The sequence below is a fragment of the Crocuta crocuta genome, unplaced genomic scaffold (assembly GCF_008692635.1).
Source record: "Crocuta crocuta isolate KB4526 unplaced genomic scaffold, BGI_CrCroc_1.0 scaffold10, whole genome shotgun sequence".
Taxonomy (NCBI): domain Eukaryota; kingdom Metazoa; phylum Chordata; class Mammalia; order Carnivora; family Hyaenidae; genus Crocuta; species Crocuta crocuta.
In genome coordinates, this window is record NW_027527551.1 from 7,177,679 (window position 1) to 7,204,353 (window position 26,675).

Genomic DNA, 26,675 nt, shown 5'->3' on the forward strand with positions numbered 1-26,675 from the left:
TAGGGCAGTGAACTGTCTTGAGTCCACTATAGACAAGAGAGGCCAGAGAAGAAAACTTTTGTGCTCATAGCCACATCTCTGGTTCGTGCAAGGCGAGGACTAGATTCTTAGTCTTAGGCTGCTTTTCCTCTATTGTACCACATGCCTTTGCCATTATACAGAACTTTCAGAACCTGAATGAACTTTATTTTTATTTTACTTTCAGGTTATAGTTTCGGATAGCATATTAAGGAGAGTAAGGAGAGTGAATTCAAATGCGTAATCTCAAAAAAGAAAAAAAGAAAATTATTCTAAGCATAAGCCAAATTCTAGTTTCCAGTCTGTGTTTTTGTGCATGTGTGTGTGAGAAAAATAGGAGTGAGTTGGGCAAAGTAACTCAGAGACTTGGGTTGGAGTATAGGTAAAGGTGACCCGATAGTGGAGGTGTAGAAAGGGTGGGGCGTTAGCAATGGTCCGTCCCAGTGTGGACAGTAAGGAGTTGCATTGTCTGTAGAGAATTAAAAAAATAATAAAACAGTTGAAAGTCAGTCTTTTTTTTTTTTATCACCATGTACTAGCAGTTTCTAAACCATGTTCATTTTCAAATACTCCTTCCTTAAAAAAATCTTTTGTTGGTTCAATTTCTAAGTAATTGCTGTTGTTAATTTTGAATTTCATAGTATATACATAAACACTTCCAATTAGCACATCTTTATTTTTTGTTTTTTTAATAATACTGTATTTTACATAGGAGTTAATTCAGAGTACTCCCAGTTTTATAGTCAGCCCTACGCTCCACCCCCCCACCCTCTCTAATACCCATGCCCTCAGCTATATTTAGCCTCATTCAAGAATAAGCCTGTAAGGCTTTAGAATCCTTCTAGCTTATTTCTGGTAAATTTTTTATTTCCATCTCCCCTGTGGTGCTGTAAGTTCCTGAGTTTAAGTAATAGATTTGGAGTAAACTTCAAATAGATAAATAGATACAGCCCAGTGATTGTAAAGATGAAGAAATAAAACTTAAGTTCTTGAAGCACTTATTTGTGTTTGAAAGCTTTTCAACCAGGGTACATCCGAAGGTTGCAGCTAGAATCAATCCTTAAGAAACAAAGACATGAATAGTATTACAATTTCTGGAATTAATTGTGGAATAGATATTTTATAAAACCCTGTCAAAGTCATTTTTATCATTAAGATGTTTCCTATCTATTTGGATATCTGTTGCTTCAGGAAAGAAACTGGAAGTTAAAATTAACAAAACTTATTCTTCATTGATTATGAGCAAAGATAAACTTTTTAATTGAAATATAATTAATTTGTGGTATCTTATTAGTTTCAGGTGTACAGCATAGTGATTCAATATTTTTGTACATTACAAAGTGATCCCGCTATAACTCTAGTTACCATCTGTTTCCATACAAAGTTATTACAGTATTATTAACTGTGTGGTCTGTGTTCTACATTACATTCCCATGACTTATTTATAACAGGATTTATAATAGGATTAAGGAAAGGTAAATTGACAAATCTGGTTTTATTACATACGGAACATGAATATATGAAGATCAATTTTAGTGAATTCATTGACAGATTTGCAGAAGTCAGAACTCAAAGTATTTTGAGTTCATTATGTACTTATAAATATTTTCCTGTTTTCAAAAATTAATATAATTAATAGGTATTTTAATCTGTAACTTTTTGGCCTTTTGTGTAAATTTTAGATTTGTTTTACAGTAGAAATTTTTTATTGGCATAATTAGGTGCCCAAAGTCAATAAAAGAAAAATCTCACTATCTGTGTGTACTTTCTGCATAGTTATTCTCATTTCATTATTACTACAGAAAATAATTTTGTTGTAAGAGGAGTAGATGTGGTAAAAAAAAAAAAATGATCATTTCTGCTTGTCCAATATGCTAGGTGTGCAACTGATTGATAACAGTTGACCCTGAGGATAGGATCCTGTGTCATAGGTTTCTATCACACCAAAGCATTGTCAGTTTAGTTATAAAAATGAATTTTCCGTATTTGGTCTTAGTGCTTTCAGAAGAATGTGGAGACTTAGATTTTGTTTTATTTTAGGCAAATTATACTCAGAGACAGATTGTCTTTGCTGGTAATTTATTTAAAACAGGTTTATTGTAGGAAATTATAATTTATAATAATACTTCACAAGCCAGTAGCATACAGAATAATGTCTCTTAATAAGCCAATAAAGAAAGAAATACTCCAAATCAGTGATAGATTAATTACACTATTGTTTCAGGCAATGGAGAGGTGAAAGAAATAAAGCCCAAATTTAGTTGAGGTGTAACTTTCTATGCATTGGTTCTCAGTAGAGTCAGTCTTTCCAGCTGAGAGCTGGGGTATCATTGCTGGCGTAGGTCCCTTGCTGCTGGGGCATGTAGCTGGTGGGCAGCGGCTCTGACGTTGGCAGGCATGGTGGACTGCTCTGAAGGCTATCACTCTAGGGACCATTTACACAGTTTATACCATTGACTAGGAGGAGTAACTTTGCTAGGGCAGGAACAGATGTCTCTTCCCTTCCTGGGAGCGCTGCATGGTTTAATACCTTGCCAACCAAGAGAAGGCTGGTCAGGGCAGAGACAAGTGTCTCAAGATCTTTGAAGACTTTTTAGAACAGAGTAGCCTTGACCAGACTGAACACCCTCAGTACCACCTCACAAACTCTTGGTATTTAAAGTTTAAATGTTACATCTTAGCTGCTCTTCAGTATGTTACTGTCAGTAAGTCTCCAGCAGTGCCTGTCAATAGTTGAACTACTGAGTATAGGTGTCTATGACAGCATCCCGGCAGTGTAAACAAATTCACCCTTAGATCAAAATCACTTTACTTAAGTCATAAACAATTGAATTTGAAATCATAACAAACCAATATACAACAGATTTGGGAAAAAGTAATGGTCAGGAATTAGATCCTACTTAGGTTAAAAAATTGTGGTTGTTGAATCTGGAAAACAAATGGCTATGTTTTGGGGGAGCAGAATGAATATGGCTGATTAATCATTTTTTAGTTTATGAAGCATTCTATAAGGGAGTACTGTTTTGAAAGGAAAATTGCCAATAGGATGGTAAAATGTGGATCAGATGACCCGGCAGGAATGGGCTCTTCATGTTGAAATATTGCAGCATAGGAAAAGATTGGTTCTGTGTAGCATTGATATTTATTTACTAAGAACAAGATGGTCTTTCCAGTAATTTTTCAAAGTCAAGTGAATTGTTGTCTTGGATTCTGTATACCTCAATATAATGTCTTTGACTCTGCCCACCTTCTAAATCTTAGCTTTTTGTTGTTCTATTTATCTCTGTATTTCTTTTTTTTAAGTTTATTTCTTTATTTTGAGAGAGAGAGAGAGAGCAAGCGTGAGCGACCACCAACTGGGGAGAGATAGAGAGAATTCTAAGCAGGCTCTGCATTATCATCATAGAGCCCGACTTGGGGCTCAGTATCACAAATCATGAGATAATGACCTGAGCCAAAATCCAGAGTTGGTGGTTAACCGACTGAACCACCCAGGTGCCCCTAGACTTGTCTCTAAACATCCTAACGTGAGAGATCAAGATTTAGTCATCTACAACTCCTTGCCTACCCTAATTTCAGTTTCCCTGTTGTGTCTCAATACAGTTATATCATGCTTTTTTTTTTTAATGTTTTATTTATTTTTGAGAGAGAGATAGAAACAGCATGAGCAGGGGAGGGTCAGAGAGAGAGGGAGACACAGAATCCTAAGACAGCCTCCAGGCTCTGAGCTAGCTGTCAGCACAGAGCTTGATGTGGGGCTCTGATGTGTGAGATCATGATCTGAGCTGAAGTCAGATGCACAACCAACTGACACACCCAGGCACCCCGTTACGCTTTTTAAATTGAATCCATAGTCACTATTTCCATGGTGAATATGTGAATATTATTTTCAGCTGAGCTACATATAATTATAATACAGTGATTTTGTTTCTTTAGGATGATTTAGAACGTTTCTCTCATAACGATTGCTTTGCCTTTATTTATTTATTTTTTTTGTCTTCAGTTTTTTCTTTGGACTTAATCAGTATCTTGCTTACCTCATCAAACTGGAAAATCATGTTAACTTTTTTGGGGCTAATGGGCATGAAAACACAATAGAATATCGCTATTTGTCAGCCTCTTGCTTGCCTCAGCAAGCCCTAAAACCAATTTAACCTCTCTGAGGCTAATAAATATGGAAACAAAATAGAATAATCACTCTTCACTTTCTTTTAACCTCCTTAACCCAGTGTAGATGGCACTTCAGTGCTGTTTTTGTTAATACCTTAGTCTTTCCTGCCCTGTACTTGCCTGTGTGACAGGCATGCAGCCTGTCTGCTTTGCTGATTTATGATGAGTAACATCTGGGCTTGTGGGATTGCTGCTTTCTAAATCTTTAAAAAAATATTCTGCCAAAGAGTAATGAGCTGTCTTTAGATTTAGAGAAAATTTGGTCAACCTTTAAGGATTTTGCATTGAGTTTTACCTCAAACTTAATTTAGAAAGAATTGAAAGTTAGGGAGTCATAAGCAGTAATATTTACTTCATTCTCCTATTTCTACCCCTCCTTATAAGAGATGAGGAAGAAGAAAGATTCAGTGGCCAGGATTTGCTGGTGAGAGACAGGAGGCTTCTGGGTTGTAAGATATATTTGGATAGCTCTGGTCTCCCAGTAAATGAGTCAGCAACAGGAAGGTATTTCTTGGACATCTATGGTAACTTCTATGAAGCTACCGGTTTTAGGAAGGCTTAGTTATTATCTTTATCCTCTCATTTGGTTGAAATTAACATCTATAATCTGATGGTGGCTCTACCACTTCCATCTGTTTCTTGAGTATGCTAACGGGTCTTGGTGGGTTTTATTTATTTGTTGTAGATAAATTATCCAGTACCATCTTAACTCTCAGCTTATACTTAAAGTTTAAGAATGATATATTCAAATGAGCACTGAGTGTTATGTGGAAACTAATTTGACAATAAACTATTAAAAAAAAAAAGAATGATATATTCAAGGGGCTATATTATTAGTGTTTTCAGATTGTCAGCTATATCCAGCATTTTAAAAAAATGGAATAAAATAGAAAATAAACTAGCCAAGGACATTGTACTTAGTGAATATAAGCATTGTTTTGTGATACTCTTGTTTCAGATATATGTGCATGTGTATATACCTTTGTAGTGGGTTTTCATGTAAAATATATTTACTAATTATGGTAAGAAAAGTTTGAGAAATGCTACTTTAAGCTCGGAGCACACAGTAGTAGAAGTGACTACTAAAATTTATGAAGTCTAGGAAACATATTTTTAAGATCTAAGGGAAACTATGTATGGGCATACATGAGTATAGCCTCTGATTTCTTCTATCATAATGCTTTATGGAGTCTCATCAGTTTCCAGTCCTCTTTTTTATCAGGCAAAATAGTCATCCCCATTTATCATCTAGGTCCAATGGACACTTTTTATTAAATAATTTTAAGTTATTTTATGAATAATTTACAGATATAAGAATAAATGAATAGAAGAAAACAACTTTATTAGAAAATTTAATATCGATTAAAGCATACCACAAATTTTAATTTCATATATTCTTGATTTAGAAGGTATATATACCCCAAATTGACAACAGTCTTTGAGAGCAACTAACCATGAACAGTGATCATGTATGAAAATGGAACATATCCATCTGTAAATATTGAATCCAGCTTATCACTACTGGTTCTGCTTGCATTTATATCATCAAAATGCAAATACATCACTAATAAGTTCAAGCTTATTTTTTTCTTTTTGTCAGAATTAAACACTTATGAAAACTTAAGTGCCTTGTAATTTGGTTCAAGAAAGGACCACCATCTCTTTTGTACAAGTTACAAGTTACAAAAGACTCTCATTTTTAGATATAAATGGCAGCTAGAATGACCAGTTAATTGTTCATTTCTACATCATAATTTTCCTTCCTTCTAAATACATTTGTATATGTACCAGCCTATAACATTTATACACTTAAAAACTGTAGCAAGTAAATTACTGTATATAAACATCAAAAATAAAGAAATGTTGACACACATACTTTCAGCAAAATGACAGTCAAAGTTTTTCTCTCATGTTATTCACCATGGAAAGAAATCCGTCCTGTTTAATGACTGAATGGATGAGAATATAATATTTCCTTTTTGTCCTTAAAAATACACCCTTGGGTGACAGCAGATGGGCATCAGGAATCTCTTTTGGGGTGATGAAAATGTTCTAAAATTGGATTGTGTTGATCGTTTTACAACTCTGTAAATTTACTAAATATTATTGAATTGTGCAGTTAAGACTATATTGATAATTCACTGATTTTTGAGTTTGAGAAAGTTCATCTTGAATATTTTCTTTTCTTTTTCTAATTAAAAAATTTTTTTAATTTATTTATTTTTGAGAGAGAGAGAAAGAGCATGAGCGGGGGAAGGACAGAGAGAGAGGGAGACAGAGAATCCAAAGTAGGCTCCAGACTCTGAACTGTTAGCATAGAGCCTGACAAGGGGTTCAAACCCCATAAATTGTGAGATCATGACCTGAGCTGAAGTCAGATGCCTAACTGACTGAGCTGCCCAGGAGCCCCTTATCTAGGATATTTTCAAAATCCTCTTTAAAAAGTGATATAAAGTGATATAAAAAAAGATGGAATAATTTGGACAATGTAATATGAAAACTGAAGATTGATATGATAACTATGATTTATTTATTATTCTTCAGTTGATAACCATTATTGTTTCATTCATTATTTTAGTTGTTTTTTTTTTCAGCATTAAAGGGAAAAATTGAAGTAATGCCTAGAATGATAAAATAATAACATGTTTTTTTTTTACATGTTTCTATCTATTGTAAAAATAAGGTCAGTAAGATCCCATGATATTAATAAAAGGGTCTAGTGAACATACAAGGTAATGTTATGGCAATTTAGAATTTAATTTTATTCTATTTTAAGCAGTTTTACTGAGGTATAATTGACGTACAGTAAACAGCATGTATTTAAAATACACAGTTCGCAAGTTTCAACTCATCTGTGTAAAATCAAGATCTGTGTCATCCACAAAAGATTGTTGTTGTCACTTTGTAATTTCTCCTTCATACCTCTTAGCCAACCACCAAGAAAGTAGTTGTATGCTTTATTGAGCCATCTGAGTTCCTTATATATTTTGGATATTTACTCCTTATTAGATATATGATTTACAAATATCTTCTTCTGTTCAGTAGGTGGCCTTTTCATTTTGCTGATGATTTCCTTTGCCGTGGAGATGCTATTGATGGATTGATTGACCATGTGCATGTGCTGGGTTGGAGTGGGCAGGGAGAAGTAGAGGGAGAGAGAATCTTAAGCAGGCTCCGTGCCCTGCACAGATCCCATCATGGGACTCCATCTCACAACGATGAAATCATGACCTAAGCCAAAATGAAGAGTTGGACACTTAACTGACTGAGCCACCAGGCACCCCTGGAGATGCTTTTTAGTATGACATAGTTCCATTTGTTATTTTTGCTTTTCTTGCTCTTATTTCAGGAGTCAGATCCACAAAGATATCGGTAAGACTAGTGTCAGGGCACTTAGCTATGTTTTATTCTAGGGGTTTTATGGTTTTTGGTCTTACATTCAAATCTTTAATCCATTTTGAGTTAATTTTGGGGTGTCGTGTGGTTCAGTTTCATTCTTTTGAATTTGGCTGTTGATTTTCCCCATTTTTTTATTAGGTTTGTTTTCTTACTGAGTTTTGAGAACTTTGTATATATGCCGTATTCAAAAGTTTCTATATTCTGTTTATCAGATGTATAATTTGCAGATATATTCTCCTAGTCTGTGGCTTGTTCTTTTTAATCTCTTAAGTGTTTTTAAAACAAAAGTTTTAGTTTTGATGAAGTCTAGTTTATTAATTTTTTTTTCTTTTATGGATCATGCTTTTGGTGTTATATGTAAGAAATTTTTGTCTAATCCAAAGTCAAAATAATTTTCCTGCCTTTTTTTTCTGTAAGCTTTATTTTTTTGAAGTTAACATCATTTAGCTATGTGACCTATTTTTAGTTCATTTTGTTATTTGGTAAGTATGATTTCAAGTGGGTTTTTTTTGACATATGAATATTGAGTTGTTTCCACACTATTTGTTGAAAAGACTATTATTTTCTCCACTGGGTTGCCTTTTCACCTTTGTCAAAAATCATTTGTCCATATATGTGTAGATCTATCTCTCAGCTCTATCTATTCCAGTCATTTGTTGATCCTGATGCCAAAACTATATTGTCTTAATTCCTTTGTCTTGATTGCTTTCTAGAAGTCTGAACATCATGCCTTCAGTTTATTATTGTTTTACAAAGTTGTTTTGACTGTCCTAGGTTCTTTGCATTTTCATGTAAATTTTAGGGTCAGTTTGCTCATTTCTACAAAAAGGACTGTTGGGATATTTTTTAAAAAACCTTTTACTTTAGGGTTGCCTGGGTGGCTCATTCAGTTAAGCATCCAACTCTTGGTTTCAGCTCAGGTAATGATCTTAGAGATCGTGTTTTGGAGTCGTGTATCAGGCTCTGCGCTAACAATGTGGAGCCTGCTTGGGATCCTCCCATTCTCTCTCTCTCTCTCTCTCTCTCTCTCTCTCTCTCTCTCTCCAAATAAATAACTAAAGTTAAAAAAAAACCCTGTTATATTAGAACAGCTTTGGGTTTACAGAAAAACTTGAAAGATAATATAGAGAATTTGTATATACCTCACACAATTCCTCCTAATAACACCTAACATTAGCATGATATAATTGCTGTTAAAAATGAAACAATATTGATGCCTTTTTATTAATTAATATCTATATTTCATTATTCTTCATCAGTTTTTACCTACTGTGGTTTCTGTGTTCCAGGATCTCATCTAGGATACCTTACATTTAGTAGTTATATATCTCCTTAGGCTCCTCTTAGCTGTGACAGTTTCTCAGGCTTTCCTTGTTTCTAATGACCTTGATAGATTTGAGAAGTGGTCAGGTATTTTGTAGAATGCCCTTCTATTGTAATATATTTAATGTTTTTCACCTGATTAGACTGGGGTTATGTGTTTTTTTGAGGAAGAGATGAAATGCCATTTCATTACTCCATATCAAGGGCACCTGCTATCAATATGTCTTATTATTGTTGGGGTTAACCATGATCATACGGCTGAGGTAGTGTTTGTCAGATTTCTCTGTAAAGTTACTCTTATACTCCTTTCTTCATTGCGTTCTTTGGAAGAAAGTCACTATGCACAGACCATACCTAAAGAGGAGGGAGTTGTGCTCAACTTTCTTGAGGGTATTGTATCTGCATAAATTATTTGGGATTCTTCTGCATGGGAGATTTGACTCTTTTTCCCCATCTATTTATTCAGTCTTTTCTTTTTCTATCACTAAGGACTCATAAATGTTTGTTTTACACTTTGGATTATAAGCCACTTGAGGTGTCTTAGGGGGCTTTGGTGTCCATTTGCCATTCTCACATCATTGTGCGTGTTTTGTTTTATTTTGTTTCAGTACGTCTTTACTTTCTGACACTACAAAATGCCTCAAGCTCATCATGTTTATTTTCTGACCCAGTTCTAGAATCAAACATTTCTTTAAGAAGTATGCTTGTACTACTGGGGTATCTAAATTCTACCAGAAGTTTAATCAGGATCGCATTTATTTATTTATTTATTTATTTTTAAAATGTTTTTTTAAAATTTATTTCTGAGAGAGAGAGACAGCGCAAGCAGGGGAGGGTCAGAGAGAGAGGGAGACACAGAATCTGAAACCGGCTCCAGGCTCTGAACTAGCTGTCAGCACAGAGCCCGACGTGGGGCTCAAACCCACGAACCACGAGATCATGACCTGAGCCGAAGCTGGACGCTTAACCAACTGAGCCACCCAGGTGCCCCAAGGATCGCATTTAATCAGTAGGTCAGTTTGGAGTGAATTGGCTCTATTTTAATAATAGAATCTTCTGATTCAGGCACAAGGCATATTTTCTCATTAATTTAGGTCTTTTTAAATTTTCTCTTACTAGTTTTAGTGTACATGCCTTGCATATATTTTGTCATATTTACCTCTATATGTATATATTTTTTAAAGTTTTTGTATAAATTCCAGTTAGTTAACATACAGTGTAAGACTAGCTTCACGTGTACAATATAGTGCTTCAGTACCTGGTGCTCTTTACACTGCACTCCTTACTCCTCCTCACCAATTTCAGCCATCAACCAACTGATGAATAGATAAAGAAGATGCGGTATATATATTTTAATGTTATTATAAATGGCATTTAAATTTGTTTATTTCAATTTATAATTGCTTTCTTCTGGGATAAAGAGATATAATTAAGTTTTGTGTATTCATCTAATAGCTTACAGCCTTGCATTTAGTGCTAATAGTTTTTTTATGGAGTCTATTAGAGTTTCTTTGTGTGTAAATAAGCATGTCATTTGCAAATTCTCTTATTAGGAACATAAAAATTTAGGATTGTCATAGACTTTTCATTTGCTGGCCTCTTTATCTAATCATTATGAATCTAATCTTTATTTAATCATTATGAAATGATTCTATTCTGGTAACATTCTTTGCTGTGAAATCTAGTTTGATATTAAAATAGCCATTCCAGCTTCCTTTTGACTAGAGTTAACATGGTATGCTATTTATGTTAACATGTAATGGGTTTTAATTGTTATTTTAAAATGAATTAATAAATATTTTCTAATTTTTTAGTTTTAATTTTTAATGTAGAAAATATAGTACACGTAACTTAAACAAAAGCTCTTTAGGAGTCCTCAGTAATTTTTAAGAGTGTAAGGACGTCCTAAGGTGAAAAAGTTTGAGAATTGCTGATCTGTTTTCTATATATATTTTTTCATAAGATATGTAGCTTTTGTAGTAATCTTTTCTTCATTCATTCACTTATTCAACAGATGCTCATTAAGCCAAATCTATTTTTAGGAAATAAAAGTATATAAAACATGGTTTTGATCATCAGAGAACTTGATATAGAATTGAGGGACATGATGGTACTTAAAGAAGTAGGATACAATGTATTATGTGAGATATATGCTCCCACAGTGCCACTGTGCCTGACACAGGGTTAAGCAGCATAGATTTAGTGTTAAATATACCTGGCTTCAAATCCAAGCTTTGTATCTTGGCCATTAGAACTTAGCCTCACTGAACCTTACTTTTCTTAATTGTAAAATAGAGATGATAATAGAAGCTATCTCTCAGGATTGTTTAATTATGTAGCTTAATTTATAGTACTTAAGGCATAGTACCTTTAGTACTTAGAAAATATTCAATAAATGTTAACTGTTATTGCTTTAATAGTAAAGGTTTTATGGAGCAAAGAAAAGTAGAGGTTTCATCTGGCTTTAGAGGCAAGGGAGGGTTCATGGAGGTGGACTCTTGTTGAACTGAGTCTAATTTTGATTGGCCAAGATTGTGGGCTAGTTAACATAAACAGAAGGAATGCCCTGTAGTAGCTGGGATTACATAGTACCTCCAGTTGATGAAAATCATTGTGATTAATGAATATCCCCAGGATGACGAATTACCTGTTCATAGGAATAATGTCATCTCTTCCTTTGTTAATTTATTAAACATAGATGGAGTAGTACCAAACTATTTTTATTTTTTAATTATTATTATCATTATTATTATTCTTTAATGTTTATTTATTTTGAGAGAGAGAGAGCACAAGCAAGTGAAAGAGCACATGCAAGCAGGGGAGGGGTGGAGAGAGAGGGAGACACAGAATCCCAAGCAGGCTCCAGGCTCCGAGCTGTCAGCACAGAGCCTGATATGGGGCTCAAACTCACCAACGGTGAGGTCATGACCTGAGCCGAAGTTGGATGCCCAATGGACTGAGCCACCCAGGCGCTCCTGATTTTTATGATTATTTTTAAAATTTTGGAGATAGTGCGAGTGAGGGAGAGGGGCAGAGAGAGAGAAAGAGAGAGAGAAAGAGAGAGAGAGCTCAAGCAGGCTCCATGCTCAGTGCTGAGCCTGACACAGGGCTTGATTCTACAACCCGAGGATCATGACCTGAGCTGAAATCAAGAGTTGAATGCTCAACTGAATGAGATACTCAGGCACCCCAATACCAAACTATTGAAGGTTTATTATCACATTAACCTTTTAGTGTAGAGATTAAGAGAACATACTCTGGAGATACATTGCCTGGGTTTATTAAATACTGGGTTTTTCATTAATTAGTTTCCTGGGCAGTTTACCAGTCTCTTTGTGCTTTGTTTCCTCATTTTCAAAATGAGGATACTATTAGTGCTTATGTCATGGACTTGGGAAGATTAAAGGAGTTAATAAATGATAAATTCTTAGAATAATATTTGACACATGTAAGTACTATATAAATGTTAGCTATTTGAGTGATAAATGCTACCACTGGAGTTAACATTCATCACTGGGAATATTGCTAATATGTAGTGAACTTAAATACTGAACTTAAGCTCATTTTTTAAAAAATGTTTATCCATCTTTGAGAGAGAGCGAGTGAGCATGCGAGTATGAGCTAGGAAGGGGCAGAGAGAGAGGAGGGGGACAGAGGATTCAAAGTGGGCTCTGTGCTGACAGCAGCGAGCCCAAGCCCAGTGTGAGGCTCGAACTCACAAACCATGAGATCAGGACCCGAGCTGAAGTTGGACACTCAATTGACTGAGCCACCCAGGCGCTCCCTTAAACTCATTTTTAAAGTTTAAGTTCAGTTTAATTTGTTGATGTATTTGGTTTTTCTTTCCCATTATGATTGTCAAATTGCATTTTCAGGCCAAAGATACTTCAAGTTATATAGCCTGGGTCATTTACTTGTTCTGCATGATCTGTAACAATTTAATTGTTTTGTAAAATTAAGTTTTATTTTTAATCTAAATACTGTTTCTGTTTCTACAGTTTCTATTGTTTATTAGATGTAATGATTTTTAAAGACCTATTAAGGATAATCATACCTTTTTTAACCCAAGTTTTAATATTTTGAAAAATACTAATATATAATTTACACATAACATACCAATGAGAATTATTTTCTAGTCAGAATTGTATAACAGAAATAGTAATCAACGAATGTTTGTTAAAGATTTAAACGGATAAGGAAAAAGTAAGTGAGATGACTATGGTAGTAGGTCTTTGTCATTTCTTCTTGCTAGTAGTTCTAAAAAAAAAAGCTTAATGAAAAATGTTAAGTGTATTTAGAGTCAGCTTTGAGTTTTGTAAATAATGACTTTAGAAATAAAATGAAGAGCAAAATTAATCAATTATTTATATTCAAATTGGGGATAATATATCTGTGATTATATGAAATAAAGTCTTTGAAAACATCAGCAAGAAGAGTTTCTCTTTTAATTATATGGCTAGCCCGGTAATTGAAGGTACTGTGAAATGTGCAATCACTTACTAATTCTTCATTTTTTTGGTGGGAACTCAGGATCACAGGCTAGAATTCAGGTAATTATTTTAAGAGGTGTACCCTGAAAGATTCATATTCTGTTAAAAACCACTTTCAAGTATAGATAACTTAATTTTCTTTAGGTGTGTAGAATTGTGTTTCCTTAAAATAAAAAGAAAAATAATCTGGAGATTGAGTTGTTAGGAAATTATTAGACATGTGTAGCTTGGTGACTCTCTTAACCTTTCAAATGTAAAACATGTTGGTTCTTGTGTTAAAGAACCTTCTAATTTATAGTTAACATATTCTATGATTGTAACCTAGGTCTGTTTTCTTTTTCTGTCTTTTTATTAAGTAAGATATAATTCATGCTTTTAATTTCCCTAAGTCCTTCTGCCATGAATTTTCTAACGAAATTAGTCATCAAGCGTAAGAAACATTACATTTTATATAAGATTTAAAAATTGTCACTCCTCTATTTTCAGAAAGAATAGAAATTATAAAAATTTAAATTTTAAAGAAAATGCATATAATATGCTAAGACAAGTAAGCTTTTTGTTTTCTAAGGATCTCCTCCAATCATCTTAGAGTCACATAGAGCTTTCTTAAGAGCTATTAAAATAAATTGAGGTTCATTAAGTTATCCCCATTATATAAAGGTAATATATGCTCTTTATAGAAAAACTTAACAAATGTAAATAAACAGAACACTTTATTTTTTTACCAATGTTTCTATTATAGAGTTACTGTTTTTTTCAATATGCAAATAAGAATAGGTCATAAGTGGTCTCTATTTTTAGGAAATAATCACTCAAATCCTCTGTGCTTTTTTTCTTAAAATTTTATCACCTAAATGTTGATTCTTTTCATCCTGGTTTCGAAGAAGCCCATGTTACCACTCCTCAAACAAATATCTAACAAGTAAAAACTAGATAGTTGGTTCTGCTGGTGTAAACTCAATATATTTAAGCTTTGCTTATATTAATATTCAATTATTTTAACATGATGAGAATGCCTAAAGTAGTCATTATTCTGATTTGAAGGTAATGTTGCCATGCTCTTTTTGTTTCTCTGCATAACTGGTTTTAAATCTAAAAGCATAAATCCTAAAGAGTGGGAGTGGAAAAACAGGGATGGTTTTCATTTGCTACAATTTCCTGTGAGACGTGGCTCTAAACAAGGCCCATATTTACACAAGACAATATAGTTTTCCATACAGTGGTGTATTCAGCACATTTTGAAATTCTTTAACCAGTCACCGGTATTTAATACTTTCTTAGTAAATGTGTTTAATAATGCTAGGTGAAATTTGAAATAATTTTTAAATAAATTTACAGTAGAAACACCAGTTAAATCAACCTTTTGCTAGTAAATGTTGGGAAAAAAATTAATTATTTTTGCTGCCACTGCAAAATCAATTGTGTAACTGTTCTTTTTAAACTGACTTTTACATTACTAAATTCTAAACACTACACTCCTGTAACTTGTCAGAAGCAGGTTTGGGTTAATAGATATTTTCAATGATGTAATGGGAACTTTTGGCAGTAAGTCAGAATATAATGGACTGTGATTAATGTTTTAATAAGTACTTTTCTATTGCTCATGATGTAAAGGAGAAATAGTTTCCTGCTTGGATTGATAGGAGAATAGCAGGTGTGCATATAGTGTTTTAAAAAAAAAAGAGAGAATATTTTTCTTAGAATAACATTAATGTTTTTTTATGGTTAAACTTCATTATCATAAGAGATGCATATGTTACCACAGAAACCTGCAATTGATTTGGAAAAATACAATTAGGAGATGATTACCAATTGCCTAAATTAAATCTTTTAATTTGTAGCCTTTGTTTTCTTATGAAACTGTAACTTGAAGTCCTTGTAGTTTGATACTAGTTCTTATTATAAGTTAAAGGAAATTAGGGATTTTCTTAAATCATAGGACATCTGAGTTCTATGCTTTTTTGTTTCTAAAACATTCACATTGTTCAGAAATTAGAAAAGTTTTTTTTTTTTTTTCAGTTTGAAAGTTTTTCTCTTAAGGCCAGGAAGTACAGATTGATAGTCAAATGGAATAGTGATCATGTGAGAATTCTCCATTGCAAAGGGCACAAGTTCAGCCTATAAACTCAATAAAGTTCAGAAGTTTGGAAAGTTAAACCCAGGAGACTTTGTGTCAGCCTTGGAATCTGAGTAAGTGAAGACAAACTAGAAGAAATACTGGTGTGCCAGACTTGAGAGGTTGGCTTACAGTTTTTTGGTTCTTTCATTTTTCTCAGCTTTATTTTGGCAACTTATATGCAGTTAAGTATGTGTTTTTTGTTATAGGTAGAGTTCTAGGGCTCAAAATATCTGTTCCATTGGGAATAGTATTGTACCAATGCAGATACCCTCTGCCTTGTATTTGTCTCTGAAATATATGTAAAATTGAGTATTCCAAATGTGCACTTTTCTGGAAGAAAAGTTCATAATTGTCATCAGAGTCTCAAAGGGATCCTGATCCTGGTAAGGGCTCTTTAGTGGTTGTTCTCAAGCTTTGGCATACATCAGAACCACTTGGAGGGTTTACTGAAACACAGGTTACTGGGTTCTACCTCCAGGGTTTCTGATTCAGTAGGACTGGAGTGGGGCCCCAGAATTTTCGTATCTAACAAGTTTCCAGCTGACGCTGATGCTATTTATTGGGGAACCACACTTTGAGAACCACTGGTTTAACTTTGGTAAATAGCTTTCTAGGCCCTTTCCTATATTCATGTATAGCATATATTTTACCAAAACACATAAGCTAGGGCACCTGGGTGGCTCAGTTGATTAAGCGTCCCACTCACTTTCAGCTCAGGTTATGATCCCACGGTTTGGGAGTTTGAGCCCCACATTGGGCTCTGTGCTGACAGTACAGAGCCTGCTTGGGATTCTTTCTCTCCCATCTCTCTTTGCCCTCTACCCCACTCGTACTCTCTCTCAAAATAAATAAACTTAAAAAATTTTTTTAATAAAAGAAATATTAAAAAATTAAAAAACCCCACATAAAGCTATATTATTTTGTTAACCTCTTTTAACTGACTATGTTTTTGACTGTCTTTCCATAGTTATCCATAGCATCATTTAAAGTATTCCATGTCTTGGGGCGCTCGTTGGCTCAATTGGTTAAGTGTCTGACTTTGGCTCAGGTCCTGAACTCATGGTTCATGAGTTTGAGCCCCATGTCAGGCTCTGTGCTGGCAGCTCAGAGCCTGCTTTGGATTCTGTGTTTCCTTCTCTCTCTGTTCTTCCCCTGCTCGTACTTGCTCCCTCTCCCTCTCTCTCTTTCTCTCTCTCAAAAATAAAGATTAAAAAAATAAAGCATTCCATATCATAATTTACTTAAGCAATTCTATGTTATTTAGATCATTTTTTATTTGTTTTCATAATAAATAGATCATTGCTAAATTTTTGTGTAACCTTCCTATTATTTCATTAGTAAAATCTCTGCATTGAAGGATAGACATGTTTCTATGGCCCATTTGAGGCTAAATGATTTTTAATATCTAGCATGTGAACATTAATAAATATAATGACCACTACTTTAAAAGAGACAGAAGAAATATTAAAAGTAAAACAAAAAAGCTTGTTTCTGAAAACAAGTATTTTACCTTTCATTGGTTCAGTAGTTTGCATCTTTTTAATGATGAAAACTAGTTTGACCAGTAGATTTTTCTAAGTTAAAATCATTTATGTCAATATTTGTAACCATAATGAAATTTCCAAGAATAATAATAGTTTTTTTTAAATTTGAGGACATAATAACATTTTTCTTTATTGGTAGATCACATATATATAGATCTTAACAATTTGTACAAAAAATTATATTATTAAGCTTCTGCCAGGATTAAAAAGCTATTCAAATTTAGTGCCCCCCCCTTTTTTTAAAAATTGTATTCCATGCTTTGAAAACAGCAAAACTGTGGTATACACATTATGGTGGGAAAGTACTTTTTTCTATTTAGTGTTATAGTAAGAAAAATTAACAGATTGTTTTTGAGTGTGAAAATAAAACAAAGTACAGCAGCAGCACACCTCCCTTCCCCACAGTCCACCATCTTTCTGCAATTTCAGTTACCCGAGGTCAAGCACAGCCTTCATGCATGATGATTTGCCTTCTGACTTAGAGGGTCCGTAGTAAGTAGCCTAATGCTGTGGCACAATGTCCGTCATGTACCTCACTTCATCTTATTATGTAGGCATTTTATCTCACATCATCACAAGGAGAAGGGTGAATGGTACACAGTAAGATATTTTGGGAGAGAGACCACAGTGACATAACTTCTATTACTGTGCATTTTAATTCTTCTTTATTATTCTTAGTTGTTAATCTTTTAAGGTGCCTAATTTATAAATTAAACTTTATCATATATGTATGTATATGTAGGAAAAAATAGTATATATAGGGTTGGGTATTATCTGTGGTTCTAGGCATCTGCTGGCTAGCTGTATCCCCCAGGGATAAGGGGGGCAGGGCCTACTGTATTTATTAATTTACTTTTTTAAAAATATTTTTTATTTATTTCTAGGAGAGAGAGAGAGACAGCGTGAGCAGGGGAGGGTCAGAGAGAGAGGGAGACACAGACTCTGAAATAGGCTCCAGGCTCTGAGCTGGCAGTCAGCACAGAGCCCGACGGGGGGCTCGAACCCACGAACCGCGAGATCATGACCTAAGCGAAAGTCGGACGCTTAACCGACTAAGCCACCCAGGCGCCCCATTAATTTACTTTTAAAATGAGGAAATACGAATGCATATTAAATCTCTCTGATGTATTATAAGGCCATCCTGACAGACACCATCCCCACCCCTGACTCTCAAAACAAAATACTAAATGCATACAAAGAAAAATAATCTGAGAGAGAGAGGTTCCACAGATGTGATTACTGAAAGATGTCTAACATTGTGGATCTTGGGTAAAGCAAGCCAGGGAAGGGGGAAGAGAAAGAGTTGACAGTGGGGACACAAGTTGAAGCAGGCAGTAGATCAAATACAGTCTGTCCTGTTACATCACCTGTTTCTAGAACATGTATCTGTAACACTAATTATATGAGAATCGTAAATAGGGGAAATCTACCTATAAAAGGTGAAAGTCATTTTGGTTCACGCATGATTTTACCCAGTAGGTAAATGTGTTATATTACTTAGTAGTAGTAGCTGAACTCAGATATACAGATACATTTCCCAGATGAATGCATGCAGCAAGCCACGTAAGAATGAGTAAAGTCCCGTTGTCACCATGTTCTTCCTTTTGGCTTAGTTTTGCCACGCACTCTCTTTTGGAATTGCTATTTTTGGAGTTCTCCCCAATTTTTATGCATTTGCTATTGTTTTCATGACTTGACAGCCTTACCCCTTTCTTAAAACTCTTTCCTATCAAATTACATTTATTTCTTCCTTTTTCCTAAAATATATATATAAACTGTATTAAATGTTTATTTGGAACTTAACCAGCCTTTTAAAATAAACTATGCTAGCGCTCGCTTTGGTAGCACATACACTAAAATTGGAATGATACAGAGAAGATTACCATGGCCCCTGCACAAGGATGACATGCAAATTCGTGAAGCGTTCCATATTTTTATAGTTGTGGAGAGGGAGGGAGGCACACCCTGAGAGACTCTTGAATGCTGAGAACAAACTGAGGGCTGTTAGGGGTGGGGGAGAGGAGAAGGGGGGTGATGGGCATGGGGGAAGGCACTTGTGGGGATGAGCACTGGGTGTTATATGGAAACCAACTTGACAATAAACTATGAAAGAAAGAAAATAAGCTATGCTAATACTTTTAGGAAGAATTATTAATGTTTTTGTTAGTGTTTTGATTATGAATTTTGCATAGGTTTTGTGTGGACTGCCTCAGTCCTGTTTTACTTCTAATTTTAGGTATGTATTTTGGTAGAACGTGAGGTCTTTCGAGAGCACTTATGTTATCACAGAAACTCTAGCATAGGCCTCTGGTTCATTGGTCAGAGTAGGCTTAGTCAGAAATAATTCAGTACTTGGAGTTGCTCAGTGTAAGAGGAGATCTTTTGATGGGGATTCAGTCTTAATTGTGGACTTGAGTACAGTGCTGTTCATTTGGCACTACTCTCTGTTTAGAACCCCTTAGCATTTAAAAGGTCTTCCTTAGTTATGAGATAAACTCATCATACCTGTTGTATATACAGAGAGTTGCCAATTTACATATTCAAAAAGAGAACCTTATCTTCTGACCTGACGTGGGACTTTCTGAGATACAGTGTCTTTATCAGAGGGGGTCCTTTGCTTGGCTCTGGAAAAGGCACTTATTTAGGCCTAGACATAAAGGCCTAGGCATGTACTCTCTATGATGTTCACTCATTTGGTAAATTTTAGTGTACTGCCACTAAAGACTTAAAGCCATTAAAGAAAACCCACAATACTTTGTTGAGGCATAATTTACATACTGTAGAATTCACCCATTTTAAGTATATGATTCAGTGAATTTTGGTAAGTTTACCAAGTTATGCAGCCATCACTACAATCAAGTCCTGATTCATGTATGACTGCACTACTAGTGTAGTCTCATAGGGCCAATACTCAGAAAGGGGCTGTGCACTTGGAATCTAATGCTCTGTGGTCATCATCTTGAAGTTCTTAATAATTTTATCTTTGAATTTGTGTTTTGTAAGTAACGTCTGATGGAGCAATAGAGCATACTTTAGTGAGCTTGCGCTTGCCTCTGCAACACGTTCTTGGCTGTCTACTCCCTGCCCCATTCAGCTCCTGCTGGTACTGCTACCCCCAGTGGGGCTGTGGACATGGGACGGCTCAGGACTTGATGTGCCCTTCATGCCTGGGTGGGTCTGCACTCACTCAGTGAGTATCCTCGTACCTGAGGGAGCACAATGTTGAACAGCAAATAAAAAGTATTATGACAGGTCTAGAAAGATCACAGAAGAAATGAGAAATTTTTCTTTCTTTTGAGCATTTTTTTTTACTGAGCCTGACCACAATCCTGTGTTAGAGCTTTTCCATCATCCCAAAAAGATTCATCATGTCAGCTTACAGTTAATCCCCATTTTTTCATCCCCAGACATATTTTTTTCTTTTTGTCTCTATAAATTTGCCTATCTGGACATTTCATGTAAATGTAATCATACAATATGGAGTCTTTTTTGTCTGGCTTCTTTCATGTTTTTGAGTTCATATTGTAGCATATATCAATATTTCATTTCTCTTTGTTGCAGAATATTCCATTGTCTGGATATACTGCACTTTATCTGTTATCTTATCCATTCATCAGTTGATGGACTTTGTGTTGTTTCTGCATTTCGGGCACTATGAATAATGCTGCTACAAACATTCATATGTAAGTCTCTGTACAAACATATGTTTTCATTTCTCTTGTGTGTGTACCTAGGAATAGGTATAGGAACTGTTGTCCAAAGTGGCTATTCCATTTAACATTCCCACTAGCATGAAAGTTCCTATTTTTCCACATCCTCAGCATCGTGTGTGTGTGTGTGTGTGTGTGTGTGTGTGTGTGTTTGTGTGTGTGTCTGTGTAGAGTAAGGGTCAGAGTAGGCTTAGTCAGAAATAATTCACAGGAGTCAGGAAGAGGTTGATGGGCTTCTATTTAGATTTCAAAAAGTTGCTAAATGTTCCAATCCCCAAAATAGAATAAAGTTTTGAGAAACTATTGCTCTTTTTCTCTGGTATGTGCAAGGTCTAAAGGCAGTATTACCTATTTTGATTGTAACCATTTTTTTAGTGAGTAAAAAGTAGTATCCCATTGCATATTGAATTTGCATTTTCCTGTCAACTAATGATGTTGAAAATCTTTTTTTAATGTTTTATTCATTCATTCATTCATTCAGAGAGAAGGAGCACGAGCAGGGGAGGGGCTGAGAGAGAGGGAGACAGAATCCTAAGCAGACTCTATGCTGCCAATACAGAGCCTGATGCGGGGTTCGAACCCACAAACTGTGAGATCATGACCTGAGCCAAAATCAAGAGTCAGACGCTTAACTGACTGAGTCTCTCAGGTTGCCCCTGAACATCTCTTTATATCCTTAATAACCATTTAGAGATCTTTTTTGTTGAGATGTCTGTTCATATCTTTCACCTATTATAAGCTTTGGCCATTTGTCTTACTAAGTTATAAGAGTTATTTATATATTCTGATACCAGTTCTTTGTTAGAATCATAACTTGTCAGTTATTTTCTCCCAGAATGTGGTTAGTTTTTTCATGTGTTGATGTTGTCTTTTGAAACATAACTGTAGTAGCACTGCTTGGATAGCTCAGGCGGTTGAGCTTTCGGCTCAGATCATGATCCCAGGGTCATGGGATGGAGCCCCATGTCAGGCTCTCTGCTAAGGTTGGAGTTTGCTTATGATTCTCTCTCTCTGTATCCCTCTGCCCCTTTCCCCCATGTGTGTGTGCTCGCTCTCTCTCTAAAAAAAAACAAAAAGAATTATAAATATAGTTGAATTTTTATCAAGTCCAGCTTACCAGTTTTTTTATTTCATGAATCATGCTTTTGGTATCAGATCTATGACAACTTTGCCCACCTGAAGGCCATGAAGATTTCCTCCAAGGTTTTCCTCTACAAGTTTTTGTAGTTTTAGTCTTTACAGTTAGGTTTCTGATCTGTGTCAAATTAATGTTTTTGTAGTGATGGTGGAAACAGGCCAAAGATCATTTGTTTGCACAGGTACCCAATTGTCCCAGTACCATTTATTGAAAAAATTATCGTTTCCTCATTGAAGTCCCTGTAAAGCCACATGTTTTCCATATTATCCTCAGTAATTCTTTTTTTTTTTTTAATGTTTTATTTATTTCTGAGAGAGAGAGATAGAGACAGCATGAACAGGGGAGGGTCAGAGAGAGAGGGAGTCACAGAATCCAAAGACAAGCTCCAGGCTCTGAGCTAGCTGTCAGCACAGAGCCCAATGCGGAACTCGAACCCACAAACCGTGAAATCATGACCTGAGCTGAAGTCACACCCAACCGACTGAGCCACCCATGCGCCCCTCAGTAATTCTTACTGTAAGCAAACTTCTGTGATTGTTGAGCCCTGAAATTTTTCTTGACCTAAGTGATATTGTCTTTTCTTGTCTTTGGACTACATTTTATATTTGAACTTATTTGGAGTAGTAATAGTGACTCTTAGAGGTATATATTAAGTTTGAGGAATGTTTAAAAAATTTTTTTAGTGTTTTATTTATTTATTTATTTCTGAGAGAGAGAGAGAGAGAGACAGCGTGAGCAAGGGAGGATGAGAGAGAGAGGGAGATAAAGAATATGAAGACAGGCTCCAGGCTCTGAGCTGTCAGCACAGGCCCGACGCGGGGCTCGAACCAACAAACCGGGAGATCATGACCTGAGCCCAAGTCAGACACTTAACCGACAGAGGCACCCAGGTGCCCCAAGGAATGTTTAATTTTAAATGTGTAAACTGTAAGGGAACATTTCACATCTTTGCTGTCAATTTATAATAAAATCTTTAAGTAAATATTTATTATTACTGTATTGGATCCAAGAGGGTCTCTGATTTCTAAGCCAGGAAACATTTCGACAGGAACCAGCTTCTCTCAACTTCAAACACCTGACCTTCAGATGCCAAAAGGCTTAAATTTTGTTTCAATCTTCAAAATAAAATATTTGCATTTAGGGTCAGAAAAATGTACTGTGCCTTGGTAAAGCAAAACTGGCTCCCTTAATTGCTTTTCCAGATCAAAAATTAGAGGTCATTGAGGCAGCGTTTAGTTTTGGCTGTGTTACAAATACTCTCATCAGTTAATTCCAGTGTATTTACTTAAGACATCTTCCTTCAAACATCCTTATTACTAAAGATTCATCTTCCTTCTTTATCTTTCTGTCATTTTTTTTCCTTCTAGAATGTAAGTTCTTCTAAATCTGGGAATGTCTCTTACTCATTTTTGTTTCTTCACTTCATCCCACGGTGCCTTGAAGGCACAGACATTTCTGAAATGACTTTTTAAAAGATTTGTTTATTTTAATTGCTTTAATGTATAATACTAAGCACAAATTGGTAGTGTTCTCTTAAAGATCTTCAGATCTATATCCTAAACACATTTGCAGTATGTTATCAAGAAGATTTTTTAGGTCAATCTTTTGTCTGCTTCATAAACTATTTTCTATGTTCTGAAAAAGTCCTAATAGCATAAGAATGATCTTGACATAACTTTCCTATAAAATCATCTGAATCGCCTTTCCCTGAAATGACTTTTTAGACTGGAGAGAATTTGAGAGCTGTAACAGAGAGAGGCATGATAGTGCCAAGTGCCAAGATTATTCTTCTTTTGGAAGTGTATTAAGTATAATTGTCCTGGGTCCTTAAATTGTGAATACTAGTCATCTGCGGTTCCTCCCTTAAGTGCTGACATCTGGAGATGGAGACTGTCACGTAAACAAGAATATCACTATATGGGAGAGGGTCAAGGAAGGCTTCATAGATATGGTAGAATTTTAGCTCCATTTTAAAGGATATATTTGAGTCTGCCAGTAGCATGCATATACCATTCTGTTGGAAATCTCTGTCAAAGAGATTTGAAAGAGTATAGTGCCTTTGACAGAAATATAAGTCTGACTAGAGCATGGGATTTGTAACAAAAAGTGACAAGAAACTGATTGGGATTCCAGATCATGAAGAGTCTCATTTGCCATATTAAGTATTTTGGAGGATACATATTTCCCCCTTTTTACTTCTGTGTGTCTTAAATCAAGGTTGAAAAACCACTGTTTTTTTCTGTTCTCCCTGTATGGGCTTTGGATCATATATACTCTCTAAAAAAATATTTTTAAGCAATCTCTACACCCAGTATGGGACTTGATCTCGCATCTCTGAGATCAAGAGTTGCATGCTCTGACTGAGCCAGCCAGATGCTCCTGTATCACACACTATTAGTGATAGGGAGTTGTTGAAGAACTTTTAATAGGTGACATATTCAGATTTATATTTTAGAAAAATACTTCTGAAGGCAGCAATATGAAATGTATTTGTGTAGGCTGAAATAAAACAAGAGCCCAAAATAGAGAGGTCTAAACAGTGAGGATGGAATTAAAAGAATGAATTTGGGAGAGATTTAGGGATAGAATTAATAGGATTTGGCAACTGACTTCATGTGAAGAGTAGGGAATAGTTTAGGAAAATGCCAAAGTTTTTGGGTTGGGTGCCTGCCCAGCTCTGTGAAGACTTTGGTAGTGGGAAGGCCTCCCTCGGTGTTTTGCATGGCCTACAGAATATGACACTTGGACACAAATCTTTATGTATGAGAGCTACAACGAGCATGAGAATGTTCAGGCAGCTGTTTTAGGCTTCATTTCTTGCTGTTCACTCTCATGCCTGCCGTGTCAAGTGCAGCTGCCACTTCCTTCTGATTCCCCACCACCACTTGCCACAGCTGCTGCGCCGGACAAAAGTAGGCAGACTGTAAGAACTTCTGGTATAACAAAGCCCATTGTAGCATTGGTTGTAATTTCAAATTTTGTATTCGTGATATTACTCCAATTTTTGTCTTAGCGTCCTTAAAAAAAAAAGTCTGGGGCGCCTGGATGGTTCAGTCTGTTAAGCATCTGACCTTGGCTTAGGTCATGATCTCACAGTTCGTGGGTTCGAGCCCTGCGTTGAGCTCTGTGCTGACAGCTAGCTCAGAGCCCAGAGCCTGTCTTCAGATTCTGTGACTCCCTCTCTCTGACCCTCCCCTGCTCATGCGCTCGCGCTCTCGCTCTCTCTCAGAAATAAATAAAACATTAAGAAAAATTTTAAAAATCTGTAGATTCTTAAACCTACATTTTTTATTTAATATTGCTGAAACCTTGATGTTTATGATTTAATCAATGTGGGTGAATACTACTACCAACATTAAAGTCCATATATAGATGTGTGTATGTATATATGTGTGTGTGTGTATTATGAATATATATAATTTAAAGCATATATTACAGCTGTGGAGTTGCTGTTAGAGTCTGAGAAGAATTGTTTAGTTGTCAAGGTAAATGATTTCTAAACATTTTGAAAGCTTTAAAAAATAATGGTGAATTAATTATGTACTCCCTCAGATACACAGCTAACTTTAAATTTATACAGCTACTCAAATCTTTCATTCAGTGATTTTGGGAATTAAGCATGCTGTTTCTCCATAGGATAGCTTATACTTAAATATTGTCTTTTCTAGAATGTTTAGACTTATTAATTTTTCTCTAGTCCAAACTTCATACAGTGGGGATATTGGTTTTAATCTACTTTATGTTTAGTTATGAAAAATTTCCCCTTAATATATGTATATAGTAAAGACATATATATATAGACACATGTTTATATATGTATACATATGTATATATATATACGTGTGTATGTGTGTGTATATATATATATATATTTACTTTTGCTTTGTATAAGCCCTTTGGGCTTTCCTATCTAGAAAGGTAAAACCTCTTTCCCTAATTTTATTTTTTTCATTTTCTCTTCATCTTATCTTTATTCTGCAGTTGGTGATCTGTCTTAGGAGAGCTCATCTCTCCTAAGATGGTTCAAAGACCATCTTTGGGTTTATCATTCTATTTGGTTATGCTTATTTGTAATCAGAGATACAATTATGTCATTTTTGTTAAATATGTAGTCAGAGGCACAAAATATTTTATTGTATCAGGTTAATGTTCTTAACTTGCCCTCTACCCTTATATTCTGTTTTCTTAATATGGAGAACAATACCATCTTCATTGGTTGACCAGAGCAGTCCCCATCATGTTCATATGCTGAATGATCTCTTTGAATCATCTGATGTATTTCTACATGTTTAAGTTTGTGTTAGTGTTTAAAAATCACAGCTTCATTTATCTGAAACAAGTTGAACCTCTCAGTATTAGTTACCATAATGTTAGTGTTACTTTTCTGGTGATCAGTAGGTTGATTAATTGCTATTCATTTTTAAAACTTTTTTTTACATTGTAGTTGACATGCAATGCTACCTTAGTTTCAGGTGTATAACAGTGATTTGATGGTTCTATAGGTTATGCTATGATCACCACAAGTATAGCTACCATCTGTCACTATACCACACTATTACACTGTCATTGACTGTATTATGTATGCTGTGCCTTGGATCCCTGTGTCTTATTCATTCCTTAACTGGAAGCCTGTATGTCTACTCCCTTCACCCCACTTCCTCTCTGGCAAATCAGTTTGTTTTCTGTATTTATGGGTCTGTTACTGCCTTTGATTATTTTGGTTTTTAGAGCCCATGTATTTGTCTTTCTCCCTCTGACTTACTT

At 35.2% G+C, this 26,675-nt stretch overlaps 1 protein-coding gene and 1 non-coding gene across 3 annotated transcripts in view; both read left to right on the forward strand.

Moving 5' to 3' along the window:
• The window catches only part of MNAT1 (MNAT1 component of CDK activating kinase), a 204,678-nt gene that overhangs the window by 143,041 nt on the left and 34,962 nt on the right, over positions 1 to 26,675 (forward strand). Inside the window, exon 8 of one of the 2 annotated variants that reach the window (XM_077769428.1) lies at positions 20,625 to 20,746. The exons of the other annotated variant lie outside the window; for it this stretch is intronic. Coding sequence (XP_077625554.1) covers positions 20,625 to 20,721 — 97 coding nt within the window. The 3' untranslated portion in view covers positions 20,722 to 20,746. The remainder of the gene's footprint in view (positions 1 to 20,624; positions 20,747 to 26,675) is intronic. 2 annotated transcript variants of the gene reach the window in all.
• LOC144235892 (U6 spliceosomal RNA) lies at positions 18,893 to 18,999 on the forward strand. The gene has a single exon (XR_013336346.1). It is a non-coding gene; the product is annotated as a U6 spliceosomal RNA (small nuclear RNA).